This window comes from Aquarana catesbeiana, linkage group LG03, assembly GCF_042186555.1.
Source record: "Aquarana catesbeiana isolate 2022-GZ linkage group LG03, ASM4218655v1, whole genome shotgun sequence".
NCBI lineage: Eukaryota > Metazoa > Chordata > Amphibia > Anura > Ranidae > Aquarana > Aquarana catesbeiana.
The window spans coordinates 672736597-672755962 of NC_133326.1; the positions used below are offsets into that span (position 1 = coordinate 672736597).

A 19366-nucleotide genomic window follows, 5' to 3' on the forward strand; every position below is an offset into this window, starting at 1 on the left:
AAAAAAAAAATGATAAAAATGTCATTTAGGTACAGTGCTGCATAACCGTGCGATTGTCATTCAAAGCGCTGAAAGCTGAAAATTGGCCTGGGCAGGAAGGGGGGTGAAAGTGCCCAGTATTGAAGTGGTTAAAGAGCATGTGTTTAATATCACTTTAATAGCCAAAATTCAGCCACTGCAAATTCATCCATTCAGGGTGATGAATTTATTACCGGGTAACTCCAAAATCGCATGTCTACTCCTGACCTGCATATTTGTTTCAAGTTAGTAACTTGAAGCTACTGGATAACAGTGACAGCCAAGGAACTATAGTAATTCAGAATAGGAGGTAACCATTGGCAGCCTTCATATTTCTTCTGTTCAGGTTCCCTTTACTTTGACACAAATATCCATAAAAAGAAATTACCTCTCTGCTGTCATCCTACATATTATATATTTTCATCAGGTGACACCTATATCTCGGAAAATCTCATGCTCTATCTTGCAGAGAGTCAGTCCAAACTCCATGTTCCCATCCCGTGACTGCAATCTGCAAGGCTGGTCTCATCTTGTGACTGCAATTTATAAGGGTGGCCAGGAACATAAAAGGGACAAGCCCATCCTATCTGCACCTGCTCCAACACACTGACTTCTCCATCAGTGCTCACCACCTCTCACCATGTGCACGGGCAAGTGTGCCAAATGCATTGGATGCACCCTCATCCCCCTCGCCATCATCTGCATCACATGTAACGCCATGCTGTTTTTCCCGGGGTGGAGCACAGAGCCGTCTATGGAGCCCGGGACTAAGCTGACACCAGAAGTTACCATGTATTTGGGGATTGTAGGAGGCGGCGTTATGGTAAGATGGATCTCTTCAGTTTACTAATGAAAAATACTATTTAAAACAGAAAAAAAAAGTTATTCATTCCCATCTATATGCTATACGTCTAACATGATGAGGGGAGTGGTTGATTTTGTTTGCAATATCAACATTTGCTACCAGCAAAATTTTGCTGAATCTGAAAAATTGGTCAAGGAGCTGCTTAGGCAAAATTTGCTTAAAAAAAAAATAATAATGAGGTCATGGATAGGCCATTTATTTGGAACAGGTCAATCGGAGTCCCTCTGGAGCAATTTTTAAATCTTTTTTACACATACACTATATTATTGAAAGTATTGGGACACCTGCCTTTACACACACATGAACTTTAATGGCATCCCAGTCTTAGTCCGTAGGGTTCAATATTTAGTTGGCCCACACCTTTTCAGCTATAACACGTCAATTCTTCTGGGAAGGCTGTCCACAAGGTTTAAGAGTGTGTCTATGGGAATGTTTGACCATTCTTCCAGAAGTGCATTTGTGAGATCAGGCACTGATGTTGGACGAGAAGGCCTGGCTCGCAGTCTCTGCTCTAATTCATCCCAAAGGTGTTCTATCAGGTTGAGGTCAGGACTCTGTGCAGGTCAGTCAAGTTCCTCCACGCCAAACTCGCTCATCCATGTCTTTATGGTCCTTGCTTTGTGCACTGGTGCGCAGTCATGTTGGAATAGGAAGGGGACATCCCCAAACTGTTCCCACAAATTGGGAGCATGAAATTGTCCAAAATGTCTTGGTATTCTGATGCCTTAAGAGTTCCCTTCACTGGAACTGAGGGGTCAAGCCCAACCCCTGAAAAACAACCCCACACCATAATCCCCCATCCACCAAATGATTTGGACCAGTGCACAAAGCAAGGTCCATAAAGACATGGATGAGAGAGTTTGGGGTGGCGGAACTTGAGTGGCCTGACCCAATAAAACACCTTTGGGAAGATTTAGAGTAGAGACTGTGAGCCAGGTATTCTCATCCAACATCAGTGCCTGACCTCATAAATGCGCTTCTGGAAGAATGATCAAACATTCCCATAGACACACTCCTAAACCTTGTGGACAGCCTTCCCAGAAGAGTTGAAGCTGTTATAGCTGCAAAGGGTGGGCCAACTCAATATTGAACCCTACGGACTAAGACTGGGATGCCATTAAAGTTCATGTGTGTAAAGTTAGGCACAGGGCTGTCTTAATGAGTGGGCACACCTGGGCACTGCCCAGGGGCCCCAGCTGCATGGTGGGCCCCCTGCACTTTCCCCAAAGCAGCTGGTCCTTGAGCCCATGCTGCCCCAAAAATGGGGGCCCCATGATAGCACTGAGAGTGATGGATACACAGGGGAGGCAGGCTGGCAGCGGTGCGCTGTGCTGTGCAGAAGGATACCTATTATTTCTCAGCCAGCAAGGAGGGGCGGGGCTGGAGTGCCAGTGATGCTCTGACGCTCATGCAGCTTGAATGTTCGGGACTCGAAGGCTGCGGGGTAGGAGCTGGAGTGGGAGCTGCTGAGTCGGCAGCACTGAGAGCCCACCTGCAGAAATAGCATTGTAGATTGTGTCATGGTGAGCCCAGCTGTCCACCTAAGGGCTTGGAATGCTCGGAGGGATCCTCCCTCTTCCGCCCCTCCTCCTGCCTGCTTGATTGGTATAGGTGAGTCCAGTGCTGGAGGTGGGCACATAGCCAAAAGTTTACAAGCACTGTATCTCCACTGGAAAAGGGGGTACTACATGGATGGAATAATGGTGCTGGGGGATATCAAGGGTGTATGGGGGAAAACAATGCTGAGGGGGGATCTGTGGTGTATAGGGGGTAGCAATGCTTGGGGTAGCTTGGATGGCTATAGTGCTAGAGGTATCAGGGATGTAGAGAGGCCACAGTGTAGGGGGTATCAGGGATGTAGTGGGGTCACAATACAAGGTGTATCTTATGATATATGGTAACAGTGCTGGGGGGATATCTGGGGTGTAGGGGGATGAGAGTGCTGGGGGGATATCTGGAATGTAGATTCAACTCACCATAATACCGAATCAGTGGGATCCCTGAGCGTGTCACCTGCCACGTCGCCTGCCACCAACCATCCGTCCTTGCATCAGGTGCCCCCAGCAGAGTGCTTCCTTGCATCAGGTGCCCCCAGCGGAGCCCTCCCCCTCACATCAGATGTCCCCAGCGGAGCCCCCCTTTACATCAGATGTCCCCAGCGGAGCCCCCCCTTACATCAGATGTCCCCAGCGGAGCCCCCCTTACATCAAATGTCCCCTGCGGAGCCCCCCCTTACCTCAGATGTCCCCAGCGGAGCCCCCCTTACATCAGATGTCCCAAGCGGAGCCCCCCCCTTACATCAGATGTCCCAAGCGGAGCCCCCTCTTACATCAGGTGTCCCCAGCGGAGCCCCCCTTACATCAGATGTCCCCAGCGGAGCCCCCCCTTACATCAGGTGTCACCAGCAGAGCCCCCCTTACATCAGATGTCCCCAGCGGAGCCTTCCCATTACAACAGGTGTCCCCAGTGGAGCCCCCCCTTACATCAGATGTCACCAGCGGAGCCCCCCCCCCCTACATCTGATGTTCCCAGCGGAGCCCCCCTTACATCAGGTGTCACCAGCAGAGCCCCCCTTACATCAGATGACCCCAGCGGAGCCCCCCTTACATCAGGTGTCGCCAGCCAAGCCCCCCTTACATCAGATGTCCCAGCGGAGCCCCCCCTTACATCAGATGTCCCCAGCGGTGCACCCCCCCTTACCTTAGGTGTCCTAGTAGGTCTCCGCCGCCATTGCAGAACAGAGGGGGTATACAAAACAGTCTCCCTTCACCGGCCGCGTGGTTACAATAGAACCCCACGCCCCTTTCCATAACAGAGCGGCAGCAGGGCGGGGGGGGGTAGGCGGGGCGGCGACGCAGGAGCTCCGTCTAGCCACCCAGCCGTGTTCCTGGTCTTCTTAAAAATGGTGGCCGGCAAAGACAATGTCTCCGCCGGCCGCGAACCTCTATCGGCAGCGGCGAAAAATCGTGAAAAACCCGGATTTCTCTGGACATTTCCCGGGAAACAATAAAATCAGGAAAAGAGTCTAAATCCCGGGAATGTCCTGGGAAATCCGGGACAGTTGGTAAGTATAGGGGTGTAGAGGGGTCAGAGTGCTGGGGGGGATATCTGGGATGTAGAGGGGTAGGAGTGCTGGGGGATATCGGGGGTGTAGAGGGGTCAGATTGCTGGGGGAATATCTGGGGTGTAGAGGGGTCATAGTGCTGGGGGGATATATGGGGTGTAGAGGGGTCAACGTGCTGGGGGAATATCTAGGTTGTAGAGGGATCAGAGTGCTGGGGGGATATCTGGGGTGCAGAGGAGTCAGAAGGCTGGGGGGATATCTGGGGTGCAGAGGAGTCAGAGTGCTGGGGGGATATCTGGGGTGCAGAGGAGTCAGAGTGCTGGGGGGATATCTGGGGTGCAGAGGAGTCAGAGTGCTGGGGGGATATCTGGGGTGTAGAGGGGTCAACGTGCTGGGGGAATATCTAGGTTGTAGAGGGATCAGAGTGCTGGGGGGATATCTGGGGTGCAGAGGAGTCAGAGTGCTGGGGGGATATCTGGGGTGTAGAGGGGCCATAGTGCTGGGGAGGCATCAAACAGATATATTATATGTACAGGACAGCTTTGTTACTTTATGTATGTAAAAAGGGGAAGCTCCACTTGTCTGCCTCCTACCTACTTGATGTCTGTTTACCTGCGCTGTCTCCATTGTAGGGGCCCCAGAGCATTACTTTGCCCAGGGGCCCATGATGCTATTAAGACAGCCCTGGGTAGGCGTCTCAATACTTTTGACAATATAGTGTATGTTAAAATCTACATTTTGGCTAGATTACTTAAAACCCTCAGAGCATTATATCTTTTCTGAATGCAGAAGCCCTGCAGAATCAAAAATGGCAACTACAATGTTTTTACATTGCACAATATTTGCACAAGTGTTTATCAAATCTATATTTCCAGTAAAAAAAAAAAAAAAAAAAGAATGAATGAATGAATTTTAGTGCACACAAATGCAATTTAATTCCCAATGTTTTTGTACAGAATGAAAGATGATGTAGTGTAGAGTAATTAGATACCAAACACGTCCAAGCTGCAAATGCCTGCAAAATTGTAAAAAATTAAGGTATCCCAAATGAATTATACCCAATATTTATTGGTCAATCATTTACATACATGTGGGTGCCGTACGTGCATGTTTGCATACATATGTGTGTGTGTGTGCAGGGCGATAGAGGAGCTTTTATGTTTTTTATTTATTTATTTTATTATACAATATATTTTACACTTAACATTTTTTTTTTTTCATTTAACTTTATTGCTATCGCTCACACTCCTGATCGCCAACCTGAAACCCAGTGCTGTGGTCCCAGGTTCCCAGAAGGAGCAGGGGAGCCCAAGAACCACAGAATGTGGGGCCAGCGGGGAGGAGTGACATCATATATTTTATAACAAGGCTACTATAGAAAAAGGTCCAAATCCTAGATTCCCATGAGTTTATTAAATAACTCCGCAATGCATATAATAACTTTATTGTTCTACAATCAGGCGAGACTGGGACCTTGAATGGGTGCTGGAGGGGAGATAACATAGGCCCCCCATGTGGAAGCAAATTGTATAATTTGCCTTGGAAAAGAGCTTCCGTAACACTCGGGATTCATGTGAAGCCCATTGCATACCTAAAAAGTAAAAACAACTTTAAAAGAGGTGTATTAGATTGTTTGGTTTTTTTTCAGAATCATACTTACCTAGGTGGAGCATCGGTCCTCCGCTGGCTCTAACACTGAGAACCAAGCAATCTAACACTGCCCCTTACTCGGTTCTCCACCAGCCTTTACACCTACATGAACTTTAATGCCATCCCAGTCTTAGTCTATAGGGTTCAATATTGAGTTGGCCCACCCTTTCCAGCTATAACAGCTTCAACTCTTCTGGGAAGGCTGTCCACAAGGTTTAGGAGTGTGTCTATGGGAATGTTTGACCATTCTACCAGAAGCACATTTGTGAGGTCAGGCACTGATGTTGGACGAGAAGGCCTGGCTTGCAGTCTCTGCTCTAATTCATCCCAAAGGTGTTTTATCAGGTTGAGGTCAGGACTCTGTGCAGGCCAGTCAAGTTTCTCCACCTCAAACTCGCTTATCTACACTATATTGCCGTATTGGACCACCCCTCGAAATCATTTGGTGGAGGGGTATTATGGTGTGGGGTTGGTTTTCAGGGGTTGGGCTTGGCCCCTCAGTTCCAGTGAGAGGAACTCTTAAGGCGTCAGCATACCAAGACATTTTGGAAAATTTCATGCTCCCAACTTTGTGGTAACAGTTTGGGGATGGCCCCTTCCTATTCCAACATGACTGCGCACCAGTGCACAAAGCAAGGTCCATAAAGACATGGATGAGTTTGGGGTGGAGGAACTTGACTGGCCTGCACAGAGTCCTGACCTCAACCCGATAGAACACCTTTGGGATTAATTAGAGCGGAGACTGCGAGACAGACCTTCTAAACCAACATCACTGCCTGACCTCACAAATGTTCTTCTGGAAGAATGGTCAAACATTCCCATAGACACACTCCTAAACCTTGTGGACAGCCTTCCCAGAAGAGTTGAAGCTGTTATAGCTACAAAGGGTGGACCAACTCATTATTGAACCCTACGGATTAAGACTGGGATGCTATAAAAGTTCATGTGTGTGTAAAGGCAGGTGTCCCAATACTTTTGGCAACATGGTGTATGTTCATATACAATATTTGGTTTTGACTTTGCTCAATTATGTTTCTCATTTACAGGTCCTGCTTCCAGCCATTCAAATTTTGGTAGCTGGTGGGAAAGGATGTTGTGGAAACCGTTGTGGGGTAAGAAACTATTAAAATATATATATATTAGTATGTAGGGTGGCAACATTTCCTTGGAAGACTGCCTTATCGGTCATTATCTTTTTACAGTTTTTTTATTTACATATCAAGGTTTACACTGATAGCAGTTCTGTGTGAGGAAGATAATATACACTTTCAAGGAAGAAGAACTCCTCTAAAGCTGGCCATAGATGGAGTCATTTTCTTTTCAGCAACCATGAGTTGCTGGAAAGAGAATCGCTCGATTCCCACTGATTGTGTTGATGGGGGATTCCCTCCCATGGAGCCATTGTGTTTTACTGGCAATGGGGCGGGAGGAGGCGTCCCCGCCAGGAGAATACAGGGGGTTGATTTACAAAAACTGGGGAGTACAAAATCTGGTGCAGCTCTGCATAGAAACCAATCAGCTTCCAGGTTTTAATGCCTAAGCTTTATTGAACAAGCTGAAGTTAGAAGCTGATTGGCTACCATGCACAGCTGCAGAGGTGGCTCTAGACTTTGTGAGGCCTTAGGCAAAACTTAGACATGAGGCCCCACTGTATTATGAACTGTATTAGGAGGGTACAGTATAGGGGAGTGGACAGTACAGGGGGTAGGTAAGTGGGCATAATAAAGATATATTTTCCTCAAGCAGAGCTGCACAGGGAAACTGCTCTCACAGATCCTACCTATTCTGGTAGGCTGTCGCAAAGAGAAATAAAGGGGGATGGGTGGAGAAAGAAAGAAAGAAAGAAAGAAAGAAAGAAAGAAAGAAAGAAAGAAAGAAAGAAAGAAAGAAAGAAAGAAAGAAAAAGAAAGAAAGAGAAAGAAAGAGAGGGGGATGGAGGAAGAAGGAAGGAAAGAGATGGACAGGAAAGAAAGAAAGAAAAAAAAAAAGACAGATGGACAGGAAAGAAAGAGAAAGAAAGACAGATGGACAGGAAAGGAAGACAAAGAAAGACAGATGGAAGGAAAGAAAGACAGATGGAAGGAAAGAAAGACAGAAAGAAAGAAAGAAAGAAAGAAAGAAAGAAAGAAAGAAAGATGGACAGGAAAGAAAGAGAAAGAAAGAGAAAGAAAGACAGGAAAGAAAGAGAAAGAAAGACAGATGGACAGGAAAGAAAGAAGGAAAGAAAGAAAGAAAGAAAGAAAGAAAGAAAGAAAGAAAGAAAGAAAGAGAAAGAAAGAGAGGGGGATGGAGGAAGAAGGAAGGAAAGAGATGGACAGGAAAGAAAGAAAGAAAAAAAAAAGAAAGATGGACAGGAAAGAGAAAGAAAGAAAGAAAGAAAGAAAGAAAGAAAGAAAGAAAGAAAGAAAGAAAGAAAGAAAGAAAGAAAGAAAGAGAAAGAAAGAGAGGGGGATGGAGGAAGAAGGAAGGAAAGAGATGGACAGGAAAGAAAGAAAGAAAAAAAAAGACAGATGGACAGGAAAGAAAGAGAAAGAAAGACAGATGGAAGGAAAGAAAGAAAGAAAGAAAGAAAGAAAGAAAGAAAGAAAGAAAGAAAGAAAGAAAGAAAGAAAGAATGGAAATAAAGGAAGAAAGAGAGAAAGAAAGAAAGACAGATGGACAGGAAAGAAAGAGAAAGAAAAAAAAAGAAAGATGGACAGGAAAGAGAAAGAAAGAAAGAAAGAAAGAAAGAAAGAAAGAAAGAAAGAAAGAAAGAAAGAAAGAAAGAAAGATGGACAGGAAAGAAAGAGAAAGAAAAAAAAAAGAAAGATGGACAGGAAAGAAAGAGAAAGAAAAAAAAAAGACAGATGGACAGGAAAGAAAGAGAAAGAAAGACAGATGGAAGGAAAGAAAGAAAGAAAGAAAGAAAGAAAGAAAGAAAGAAAGAAAGAAAGAAAGAAAGAAAGAAAGAAAGATGGACAGGAAAGAAAGAGAAAGAAAGAGAAAGAAAGAAAGAAAGAAAGACAGATGGACAGGAAAGAAAGAAAGAAAGAAAGAAAGAAAGAAAGAAAGATGGACAGGAAAGAAAGAGAAAGAAAGACAGATGGAAGGAAAGAAAGAAAGAAAGAAAGAGAGGGGGATGGGGAAAGAATGAAGGAAAGAGAAAGAAAGAGACAAAAAGAATGGAAAGAAAGAGAGGGGAATGGAGGAAGAAGGGAAGGAAGAACATCCCCTACTCAGTGTACTCACTGGGAGACAGGAGGGATGGATGGATGGATGGATGGATCAGACTCCCCTTGTCCTTTTCTCTTTGCTGGTCTTCAGATTGAATCTTCCCGCCCACACATCCCCTTCTCTGAGGCAGAACAGAGAACACTGCCGAGGAGAGTGGGCGGGGCAGACACAGGAGGAGAGGGCGGGAGGAGGAGGAGCAGAATCTCTCTCTCCTCTTCTGTCTGGCTGTGCGGGCAGCAGGGGGAGGGGAGAGATCTGTCAGAGCAGGCTCTACACTGAGCGGCTCTCCCTCCCTGTCTGTGATCCGGAGATGTAGGTGAGCTCCGATCACACGTCTCACTCGCAGCCTGTTATCTCTCCCTGTAGCAGGGCAAGGGGACTCGGGACGGAGATCTCTGCTGCTGAACGAGGCGGCTCTCTAATTAGGTAAACAATCCAGCTGTGCGAGGCCCCTATGACTGCGAGGCCTGAGGCCACCGCCTATTTCGCCTAATTAGAGAGCCGCCTCTGCACAGCTGCACCAGATTGTGAGTGCTCCAGTTTTAGTAAATCTCCCCCACAATGCTTTCTGCTACAGCAATAATCGCATGTAAAATCTGACAGGTTGGTTGTACCCAAGTTGATTAATCGATCATGCTGCTGTAACGGCAGCTACTACATTCGGTGAGTGTGCAATTCTTCCATTGGTGGCAATTCATTTGTTTGGACACTATTGCCCTGCAGTTTTTTCACTGGATTGGTGGCTGTCATGGACTAACACCAGTTTTATGGAATTATTATATATGGACTGTGGTTTTTAACATTCCTTATGTATTTGATTATTTTTATACTTTTTCCTAAAGGCGGTACACTTCTTTTTATACGATCAATCGATCAACTTGGGTACATTCAGCCTGCCCATACATGGTTTGAATCTTGGCTGGTCCCTGCTGAACCGGCCGAGATTCGAACCATCTATGGCAGGCTTAAATAGAACACGGCCCAATTCTTGTGTACTTCATCTTCCTCATAAACAGCATCACTCCAGTATCAGGCTTTACCGGATATTAATAAAATAATAAAAGTGTAGCGCTAAAAATTAAAAATAAAGGGACAATGATAAATAACACAGTAAGTATATATAGTGTACATAAACTCAAAGTGAATGATACAGTCCAAGTCCAATAAAAAGGTCCAACTGAATTGTGATAAAGTGTTCCTCTATTAATTTCACTCCAAAAGGTGTCACCAACTTCCACCATCACCCAAAGTGTAGTAGGGGTGTCTGCTTACCAGATTGTCATGACCCTCTCATTACAAGAGAAGTCATGTAAAGCATATATAGTCACTCAAATCCACCAATGCACTTCCCAGACCGCTCTCTCAACACCTAGGATATCACCAATGGGCAAGCATACCAAAACCCCAGCAGAAGATATTCATGTAAAGAAAGCAGAGATATGCCTCTCCATAGCGCAATAAAACCTTTAGCGTGTTTATTCGATATAAAAGTGAAGTTACATTCACATAAAACAGATGCGATTGTAAGATATAATCACCAAGCAGGCATGCTGTGCCTCGTGCCAACGTCATCGCACTCCTGGACCTGTTGGTCCATGCCAACCTCTTCTGTAGTAACAGGGTCAAAAGAGGTAAGTACTGAATGTGCTGATGAACAAGGCATGTTAAGAGATATACTATATTACCAAAAGTATTGGGACGCCTGCCTTTACACGCATATGAACTGCTGTAATGGCATCCCAGTCTTAGTCTGTAGGGTTCAAAATTGAGTTGGTCCACCCTTTGCAGCTATAACAGCTTCAACTCTTCTGGGAAGGCTGTCCACAAGGTTTAGGAGTGTGTCTATGGGAATGTTTGACCATTTTTCCAGAAGCGCATTTGTGAGATCAGGCACTGGTGTTGGACAAGAAGGCCTGGCTCGCAGTCTCCGTTCTAATTCATCCCAAAGGTGTTCTATCGGGTTGAGGTCAGGACTCTCTGTAGGCCAGTCAAGTTCCTCCACCCCAAAATCGCTCTTCCATGTCTTTATGCACCTTGCTTTGTGGACTGGTTCAAATCATTTGGTGGAGGGGGGATTGTGGTGGGGGGTTGTTTTTCAGGGGTTGGGCTTGGCCCCTTAGTTCCAGTGAAGGGAACTCTTAAGGCTACAGCATACCAAGACATTTTGGATCATTTTGGAGGAACTTTGACTGGCCTGCACAGAGTCCTGACTTCAACCCAATAGTAAAAAAGTGGAAGATTGGGACTTTGAGTGAAACACCTCGGGGAAAGAGACGCCTCCAATCCCTGAATTAGGTAATGAAGAGAGGAGTTGGGACTTTAGATGAGGCACATAAAAGAACCGGATGTAGAAGCAAAAAACATTTATTAAACAATTGTATGCATAACATGGTATATCCAAAATAATTATTCAGTAAGAATGTTAAACTGGTGAAACAACGATGATAAATTACATGACATCTAGTGCAACAAGGTAAATAGAACACTAATTGGCGTGTAATAACATGTACCAATGTTGCTCCATATACAGGATCATATAAAACATATTTACAAAAAATACATTTCATCATAGATAAAGCCATATAAGTGTGTATCTTGAAAAGCTTGACGCGTTTCGGGGATTATACCTCCTCATCAGAAGAAGATGCATATGAAAATTCTATAGAAAAAAATATTTATAAAAAAGATGATTATATATTAACCCCAAAGGCTGGGAGAGTAAAAGGGAAGGAACAAGAGAGGACAATAGGAGGGAAAATGTTCACCCCCCTACTTACATGAAAATTCAAAATGTAAGAGCAGGATACTGGATAGCCGGAGATCATCTCAAATGTCTGTACCGGGGGCTGAGGTGGTAAGGGCCTCCTGGACGGAGCAAGCCCACAATTCCCCACTGGAACAAGGAAGTCTATGCTGTCGTGGCCGGTAGTGCTTAGTAATAGCTCCAAAGTGTCTGTGAAAAATATGTAACTGAGGTAAGATAAATGGTGAATAACTATATTGAAGTTACATAGTTACATAGTTATATAGTTACATAGTAGGTAAGGTTGAAAAAAGACACAAGTCCATGAAGTCCAACTTATGTGTGTGATTATGTGTCAGTATTACATTACATATCCCTGTATATTGCGGTCATTCAGGTGATTATCTAATAGTTTCTTGAAGCTATCAATGCTCCCCGCTGAGACCACCGCCTGTGGAAGTAATCCGTGGTGAATAGTGACAGCCACTTAGGAGCAAGTGTGGTGAGAGGTTGGTGGGTGTATGATAGCCGCATATCATATGCATCTGCTCTTGATGAGGTGGTATAATCGCCGAAACGTGTCAAGCTTTTCAAGATGCACATTTATATGGCTTTATTTATGATGAAATTTATTTTTTGTAATTATCTTTTATATGATCCAGTATATGGAGCAACATTGTTACGTGTTATTACACACCAATTAGAGTTCTATTTACCTTGTTGCACTAGATGTCATGCAATTTCTCATGGTTGTTTCACCAGTTTAACATTCTTACTGTAATAATTATTTTGGGTATACCATGTTATGTATATGATTGTTTATTAAATGTTTTTTGCTTCTACATCTGGTTCTTCTATGTGCCTCATCTAAAGTCCCAACTCCTTTCTTCAATACCAACCTTAACCCGATAGAACACCTTTGGGATGAATAAGAGCGGAGACTGCCAGCCAGGCCTTCTCGTCCACATCAGTGCCTGACCTCACAAACGTGCTTCTGGAAGAATGGTCAAACATTCCCATAGACACACTCCTAAACCTTGTGGACAGCCTTCCCAGAAGAGTTGAAGCTGTTATAGCTGTATAGCGACCTCCCGGAGCTCTAGAGGCCTGATGGTGACCTCAAGAGTTAGGGAGAGCTGACATCCTTCCTTGTAGAGTGGGTTAACAGGCATGGTGGGTGTAATGTAAGATGAAATGATGGGCACCAGTCACTTTTTGAATGCGAACAAGAGATTTATTATCTCTTAACAAGAACTGTGGGAGAGCAAGTTAAGGCCAGGGCACCCTTACGTAGATGCAATGGTAATTGGCAGACTCCGAGACACTATAGGAAGACAGCTATACAGGGACAGGCCTCCAGTCAGATGCCACGTCTATATAGGTAGGACCTCAATCTCCTATGGCAACTGAACTGGTAACAGTCACTAAAGATAGTCGTACATAACTCTTGGTAACACAGAATAGTTCTTCTCTTATCTCAGAGTAGCCCACTGTAGATCCTCACTCACTGAGCTCCCAGTCTCTCACTAGACTTCCAGACCCCACTCGTCACCAGATCTCCTGAGCTCTTCCACAGCTATCCCGCTGTATACTCCTCAAGCGTCACCCCCGCTAACCCACTGGGTCCCTGGCTTAGCACTTGCTGAAGCTTTCTCACTCCTTCACCGTCCCCGGCTGGTGAGAAGACTGCTCTGGTACTTGCTCAAGCTTACTCACAGTAGTCTCCGGTAATAAAGTGGATGGTCCCTTAGTGGCGACTGCTTCCCCTTTACGTCCAACCACACCTGGTTCCCCGTCCGGTTGAACCTTCACAACTCGGTTGGAGTCCAATCCTGCAGTCCCAACCCCACCCTGCTTCTCCTGCTCCTGGATAGGCCTCAGGCAGCCTAGCAGCCAGGTGTCTCTGGAATAGGCCTCTGGCTTCCGGCCTAGCAACCCAGGGCGACATAACACACGTCCACCCAGACAGCCGTCCAGGTGGCACAGAACCCCGATCACCTGACTCTCCACCCAAATAAATAGGCTCTCCCAGCAGGCATAGGGACTAAAGAAACCCCTGCCAATTGGCTGAGACACTCCATCCATTCATAATCTGACCTTGCTATGCCATTGTCGGTCTAATGTCACCAGCCACAGTGCCACCTAGTGACAGAAGAGAAAAGGTGCAGCAATTCCAGAATTAGAGAGGAGTCAATGGATCTTCTAACAATTAGCCAGGGCAATTACTACCTGGCAAAACTAAATTTGTTAGCAACCCTGCCTAAACACCAGGGTGCTACATGTGCAAAGGGTGGGCCAACTCAATATTGAACCCTACGGACTAAGACACCATTAAAGTTCATGTGCGTGTAAAGGCAGGTGTCCCAATACTTTTGACAATATAGTGTATCTTTTTTCAGTGGGAACGCAGGGGAACGCAGTTCCGGCACCTCCAGCACTAGGGGTCTATTGTTGCTGAGGAGGTTTCTGGTTTCTGGTGGGGGATCTATTGTTGCTGGGGGCAGGTCTTATATTGCTGGGGGTCAGTTGTTGCTGAGTGAGATCTACTGTTAAGGGAGGGTGTCTATTGTTGCTGGCTGCCATAAAGTCTATTGATGCTGGCTGTGAGAGATCTGTTGTTGATGCCAGGAGTCTATTGTTGCTTGGGGGGAATTTTGTTGTGGGTGGTCCATTGTTGTTGGGGGCATCTATTGTTGCTGGCGGGGGGCTCTGTTGATACTGGCTGCAGGGGATCTATTTTACGGCTTTTGTGGTTATTACCAAATTCCATACGAATTACTTAGCACCACAAAATGATACTTGGTTCTTTATTCTTTATAAGGGTCAGTACTGGGGGGGTGGGTAGGGGGTGAAACCAAGGAATGCTCAGAGGTAGGTAGGGGGTGGAGAAGAGGTGATTTAGAAAGGGGGAGTTCCTGCACCTAGTCTCTAAGTAAAAAAGCCCTGGATATATGAACAGGGGAGATTTCACCACAAGTTGCATCCATCTTGTTTTCAAAATGATTGGCAATGTCCTGGGCAGTGAATGAGTTAGTAAGTGGAGGCAATGGGGGAGAAAGTAGCGAGTTAGGAGATGAAAAGGGCTGATGAGGACTGGATGAGGGGGCGTTAACGAGAGGGATGTAATGGGTTAGTTTGGCAGCATGGAGGAGAAATAATATTTTAGGAGGGCGGATTAATACAGGGTAAAGTCTTTCACAGATTTATTTTTTACAAAGGGTGGGCAGGAGGGACGGCTGCCCTGGGGTGCAATGGTTTATTGCACAAATGTGGGCGCCCTGACCCTAACCCTAGGGGGAGGGGGTGGGCACAGTTTGGCATCTTTGCCCTAGGCGCTGGATGACCAAGTCCCAGCACTGGGCTTATGAGACCTCTAATGTTGGTGTGTTTGCAAGGGTTGTAGCGGTTGGGACCTAGTTCTGTGCATAGAGCAAGAGTGACCAAGAAGGATGAGAGTGAGCTGTTGTAGGCAAAGGTGGCCAGGTCAGGGCAGGACAGGGATGAGACTTTGCTGCAGAGGCAGTTTGTAGCAGAATAGTGAAAAGAAGAGTTAAAGTGGTAAAAGTCTCTATAAGGAACTGTTTGCTGGGGTGAGCAGGCAACTGAATTTTGGATCAGCCTTACCAGTTGCCTTCTCTTTCTTGGCTTCTTTAGATTGCAGGACTGTTTTAACACTCTTACATTTGCTCATGGTAACCCTCAACCTCTTTGTCCATTGTCTCTCCAGATGTTTCTGTCCATCCTGGGTGCAGCTGCTGTACTCTGTGGATCACTATTCTGCCTAACAATGTCTGTTGTGGGATTACACCGTGGACCGGTCTGTCAGTATTATGACCGTGTAGAGACAAATACTACTGGCTCACCATTACCCACCACCAATACCTCCCTGATCTGGGGTCGCCCATTTGATAACCCACTGATTGAACAGAAGTAAGCCCCATATATTTTTGGCTTTTTAAAATGTCAGTTCTCCCATAATTGTAAATGTCAGTTAGGACAGCGTAGAGATGAACCACTCACTTGCGTTTTAAATTTCTCTGTGGTCTCTATCATTGACTTTGTGCAAAGCGCTCATTGCCATAATGTACTAATATGTACAAGATATTAGAACATTATAGCAGGCAAACCTGCCAATTGATCCCCTCCAGTGGCACGGTGCAAGCTCTCCAATCAATCACTGGTGCTTCCATCTTTTCCTGGTGTTCCTACTGGATTCTGATGTCCTAGTGTAGCGCCCTCCTATTGTAGTGTAGGCTGCTAGGAAAATTTGGCTAGCTCCTCTGTAATCAGGGTTGATTATCTAGGGCTGCTCAGTGTTTCACAGGCTGCTGTTGCTTCGTCTTTTAGAGGATTCTAGAAGTATATTGGGAGGAAGGGCAGAGCAAGCAGCCTGAATATTTATGGGATTCTAGCCCATCCCCGGGGAGGTGTGCCCAGAAGGCAGAGAAAGCGCCCATAAATTAAATAGTCTGAGGCCTGTGCAGTGTTCCTGGGTCCAGTCCTGCAGGAGGAGACCCCTGTGCATGGGCTATGCCCCTTGGGGCAAGAGTGCTAGAGAAGCCTTCGTGAAGACATCGAGGTCCCAGCTAGGCTTAGCTGGGGGCCTATATGCAAGTTCAATGCCAGGGATCAAGTTCGGTCTGGAGAAACTCACTGGAGAGAGCCAAGAGGAAGATGGTGGGACAGAGACCAGCTGTCCTATGGTGGTGTAAGACTACATCTCCCTCACTAGGAAGATCCTGGTGGATATCGGCAAGAGGCAACCAATGATCCTGTGGCGAGTGAGTAGTTGACCTTAAGTGCTGGAGGAAAGTGTATAGCTTTTAACCCTGGAAGGAGTACAGGTCACCAACAGCATAAGAGATCCTGTGGGACATTCAGCAGTTTGTACAGTACAGCTAGCAGTTCTGTGCAGTGTAGCCGGAAACTGAGGCGTCTTCAAGTTATCCAGTTCTACAGTGTTGGGGTATCCCATGCGCTCTCTCCCTATCCCAGTTCATTGTTCCCAACAAAAACCCCAAAACAAACCCCTAGACTGTTTTCTGAGACAGTGGAAAAATTAAGAAAATGCTGTGTGACTGGCTGTATGTGATCTACGTGAGGAAATAGGATGGTATAGGACTGCTAGCAACAAGGCAGAATGGGGGAACACCATCACTGGAAGTTTTTCGGCCAGGCTTCTGGAGGTAAGTAAATGTCCTATGGTATGCTATCTAGTAGTTCAGAGTTTAGCTACATTGCTTGATATGGTCTTCACTTTCTTGCACATTGCACTTTAGGACCTGTTTTACCTCACTGCTTTGTTGCACGCTAGCATTGTTAGTGTATATTTCTCATTACTGTGTTATTGTTGTACACTGATATTCATGCTTTATATTGCACTTGCACTTCTTTCTTTAGAAGATTTTGGATGTCGATAATTAGTCGCATCTTATGCGTTTTTGGATTGTATTTTTGACCTTTTTATACTTTATCTACTATTTTGTATACTTCATTATTTATTAGTTCACACATTTTTATTATTTTCCTTGCTATGTTCATATGGTATTTCTTTTTATGCACATTGCACTTTATGATTCACTTCATTGCCTTGCTGCACGTTAGCACTGTCAGTGTTTACAGTTCATCATTGTGCTAGTATTGTTGATTATTTTTCCTTTATTTATCACTTTCCTTTGGATTATTGGTTATTGTCTATTTAATGGGGTAGCGCCACATATATATATATTTTTTAAGTAAATGTCCTATACCAATGGCAAGGGTATTATCCAACATAACTCAAACTTGCACAGTTAGTTTTTATCTACAGGTACCTCTTATCTACATTGTAATTTGTTTGGTAAAACTAACCCTTTAAGACTTGATAAAGGTGGCCTCTCTGACCCCCTGAACCACATTGATTTTTTTAAGCAAATAATGACAAATCATATCTGATTTTTAAAAATAGCTTGCTGTTCTTTTTCCTACGGTTTTCCAAGAGCCAACAAAGGCCCCTGCACACCAGATAGCTGACTACTGTTAGGACTTCCCCCCCAATGTCAGGGTTCCAGCACTTCATCAATCCAATTCCCTGTCATGTCTGAAATAATGGCGGCGCTTGTGGGGCATGTTATGTCAGCATGCGCTCCATACTTAACTATCTCACCCTCTGTATCTGTTTAAGTTATGAGAGTCTCCCCGGAGTATTCCTGTTTAGATCTGTACTCTGCCAGTTCCTTAACAAGTTGGTGATTTCTAAATGTGGGAAATAACATACCAACCCATCTTTCTTTTTTTTTTTTCTAGCAATGACAACTACCTCTTCCACCCAGAAATATGGGACACGTGTGTGGCACCTCCCAATGTGGTGCAGTTCAATGTCAACCTTTTCTCTGTGTTGATAGGAGCGAGTTCCATTGAGGTCATCCTGGGCGCCGTCCAGCTGCTCAACGGTCTCTTTGGTCTCATCTGCGGAACCTGTAGGAACAAGGATGACGACTATGAGGACATGATGAAAGATGAAAAGAAAGAATACAAATGTAAGCAACACTTAACCTCATTCATCACCAAGCCGTACAAAATTGTCTGTGTTTACCCATTTCAACCAGATTAAAGAAACAATATAACTTTGCATATTCAGGGCAAATCCCATCCCTGCTGGCAGGGGGACAGTTACCCTCATCACCTCCCCACACTACTGGAGCCCTCGCTGGTTGAGTGGGGCTTCTGAGTCAGAGGGAGCTCATGATCAGTGGCCAATCAGCAGGTCCAAAACGGTACCTACTGGATGTTGTCATTCAACCTACTCTGTCCTGTAGTGATGTAGTGGCCTGAACCAAAATACATAAAGGGAGACTCAGGTATCCAACACACCCCTATGTGTGTCAGATGCCTAAAGGGTATATTATGTTATGCGCTCACATTCACACAGCAAAAACAAAAAAGATTTGGAATAAAAATATTTCTTACATTTTAGATGTTTCTAAGGAGAAGGTATCATGGCTGATTCTAATGCCGCGTACACACGAGCGGACTGTCCGACAGAAAAAGTCAGACGGAAGCTTTTCATCGTATATACCGATCGCGTGTAGGCCTCATCGGATTTTTTTTTTTTCGAAAAATCTGACGGACCTAGAAATGGAACATGTTCTTATGCCGCATACACACGACCGGACTTTCCGGCAGAAAAGGTCAGACGGAATCATTCCATCGGACATTCCGATCGTGTGTGGGCTTCATCGGACTTTTTCTTTAGAAAATTCTGAAGGACCTAGAAATAGAACATGTTTTAAATCTTTCCGACGGAATCAATTCCTATGGGGAAAACTGTTCGTCTTTATGCTATTCCGACGGACCAAAAAGGACGCAAGGGCAGCTATTGGCTACTGGCTATTGAACTTCCTTTTTCTAGTCCCGTCATACATCATCAGGTTCTAAACGCTCGGACTTTGGTGTGATCGTGTGTAGGTAAGTCCTTTTCAGCGGAACTCCGTCGGAAACACAGTCAGAGTTTATTCTGACAGAAAAACCTGTTGTGTGTACGCAGCATATATCTTTCCGACGGACCCAATTGCTATCGGGAAAACCGATCGTCTGTATGCTGGTCCGACGGACCAAAAACGACGCATGCTCTGAAGCAAGTATGAGACGGAAGCTATTGGCTGCTGGCTATTGAACTTCCTTTTTCTAGTCCCGTCGTAAGTGTTGTACGTCACCGTGTTCTGGACGGTCAGACTTTGGGTTGGCCATGTGTAGGCAAGACCGCTTAAATGGAACACCGTCGGAGTCATGTCGGAGAAACCGTCGGAGTTTATTACGACGGCTAAACCGGTCG

The 19366-nt window shown here is 45.2% G+C and overlaps 1 protein-coding gene across 1 annotated transcript; it reads left to right on the plus strand.

The window, feature by feature from the left end:
• The first annotated feature begins 453 nt into the window (after window positions 1-453).
• On the plus strand, window positions 454-18145 carry LOC141134082 (transmembrane 4 L6 family member 5-like). The gene is made up of 4 exons (XM_073623669.1): window positions 454-841; window positions 6644-6709; window positions 15281-15483; window positions 17839-18145. The coding sequence occupies exons 1-4, from the start codon at window positions 659-661 to the stop codon at window positions 18143-18145; spliced, it is 759 nt and encodes a 252-aa protein (XP_073479770.1). The 5' UTR covers window positions 454-658.
• The last annotated feature ends 1221 nt before the right edge of the window (window positions 18146-19366 follow it).

Excerpts from the sequence above, each read along its gene's own strand:
- LOC141134082 (XM_073623669.1), top strand. The coding sequence starts at position 659 with ATGTGCACGGGCAAGTGTGCCAAATGCATTGGATGCACCCTCATCCCC. Across the intron at positions 6,710-15,280 it reads GTTGTGGAAACCGTTGTGGG|ATGTTTCTGTCCATCCTGGG; the intron begins GTAAGAAACTAT and ends TTGTCTCTCCAG. Across the intron at positions 15,484-17,838 it reads AACCCACTGATTGAACAGAA|CAATGACAACTACCTCTTCC; the intron begins GTAAGCCCCATA and ends TTTTTTTTCTAG.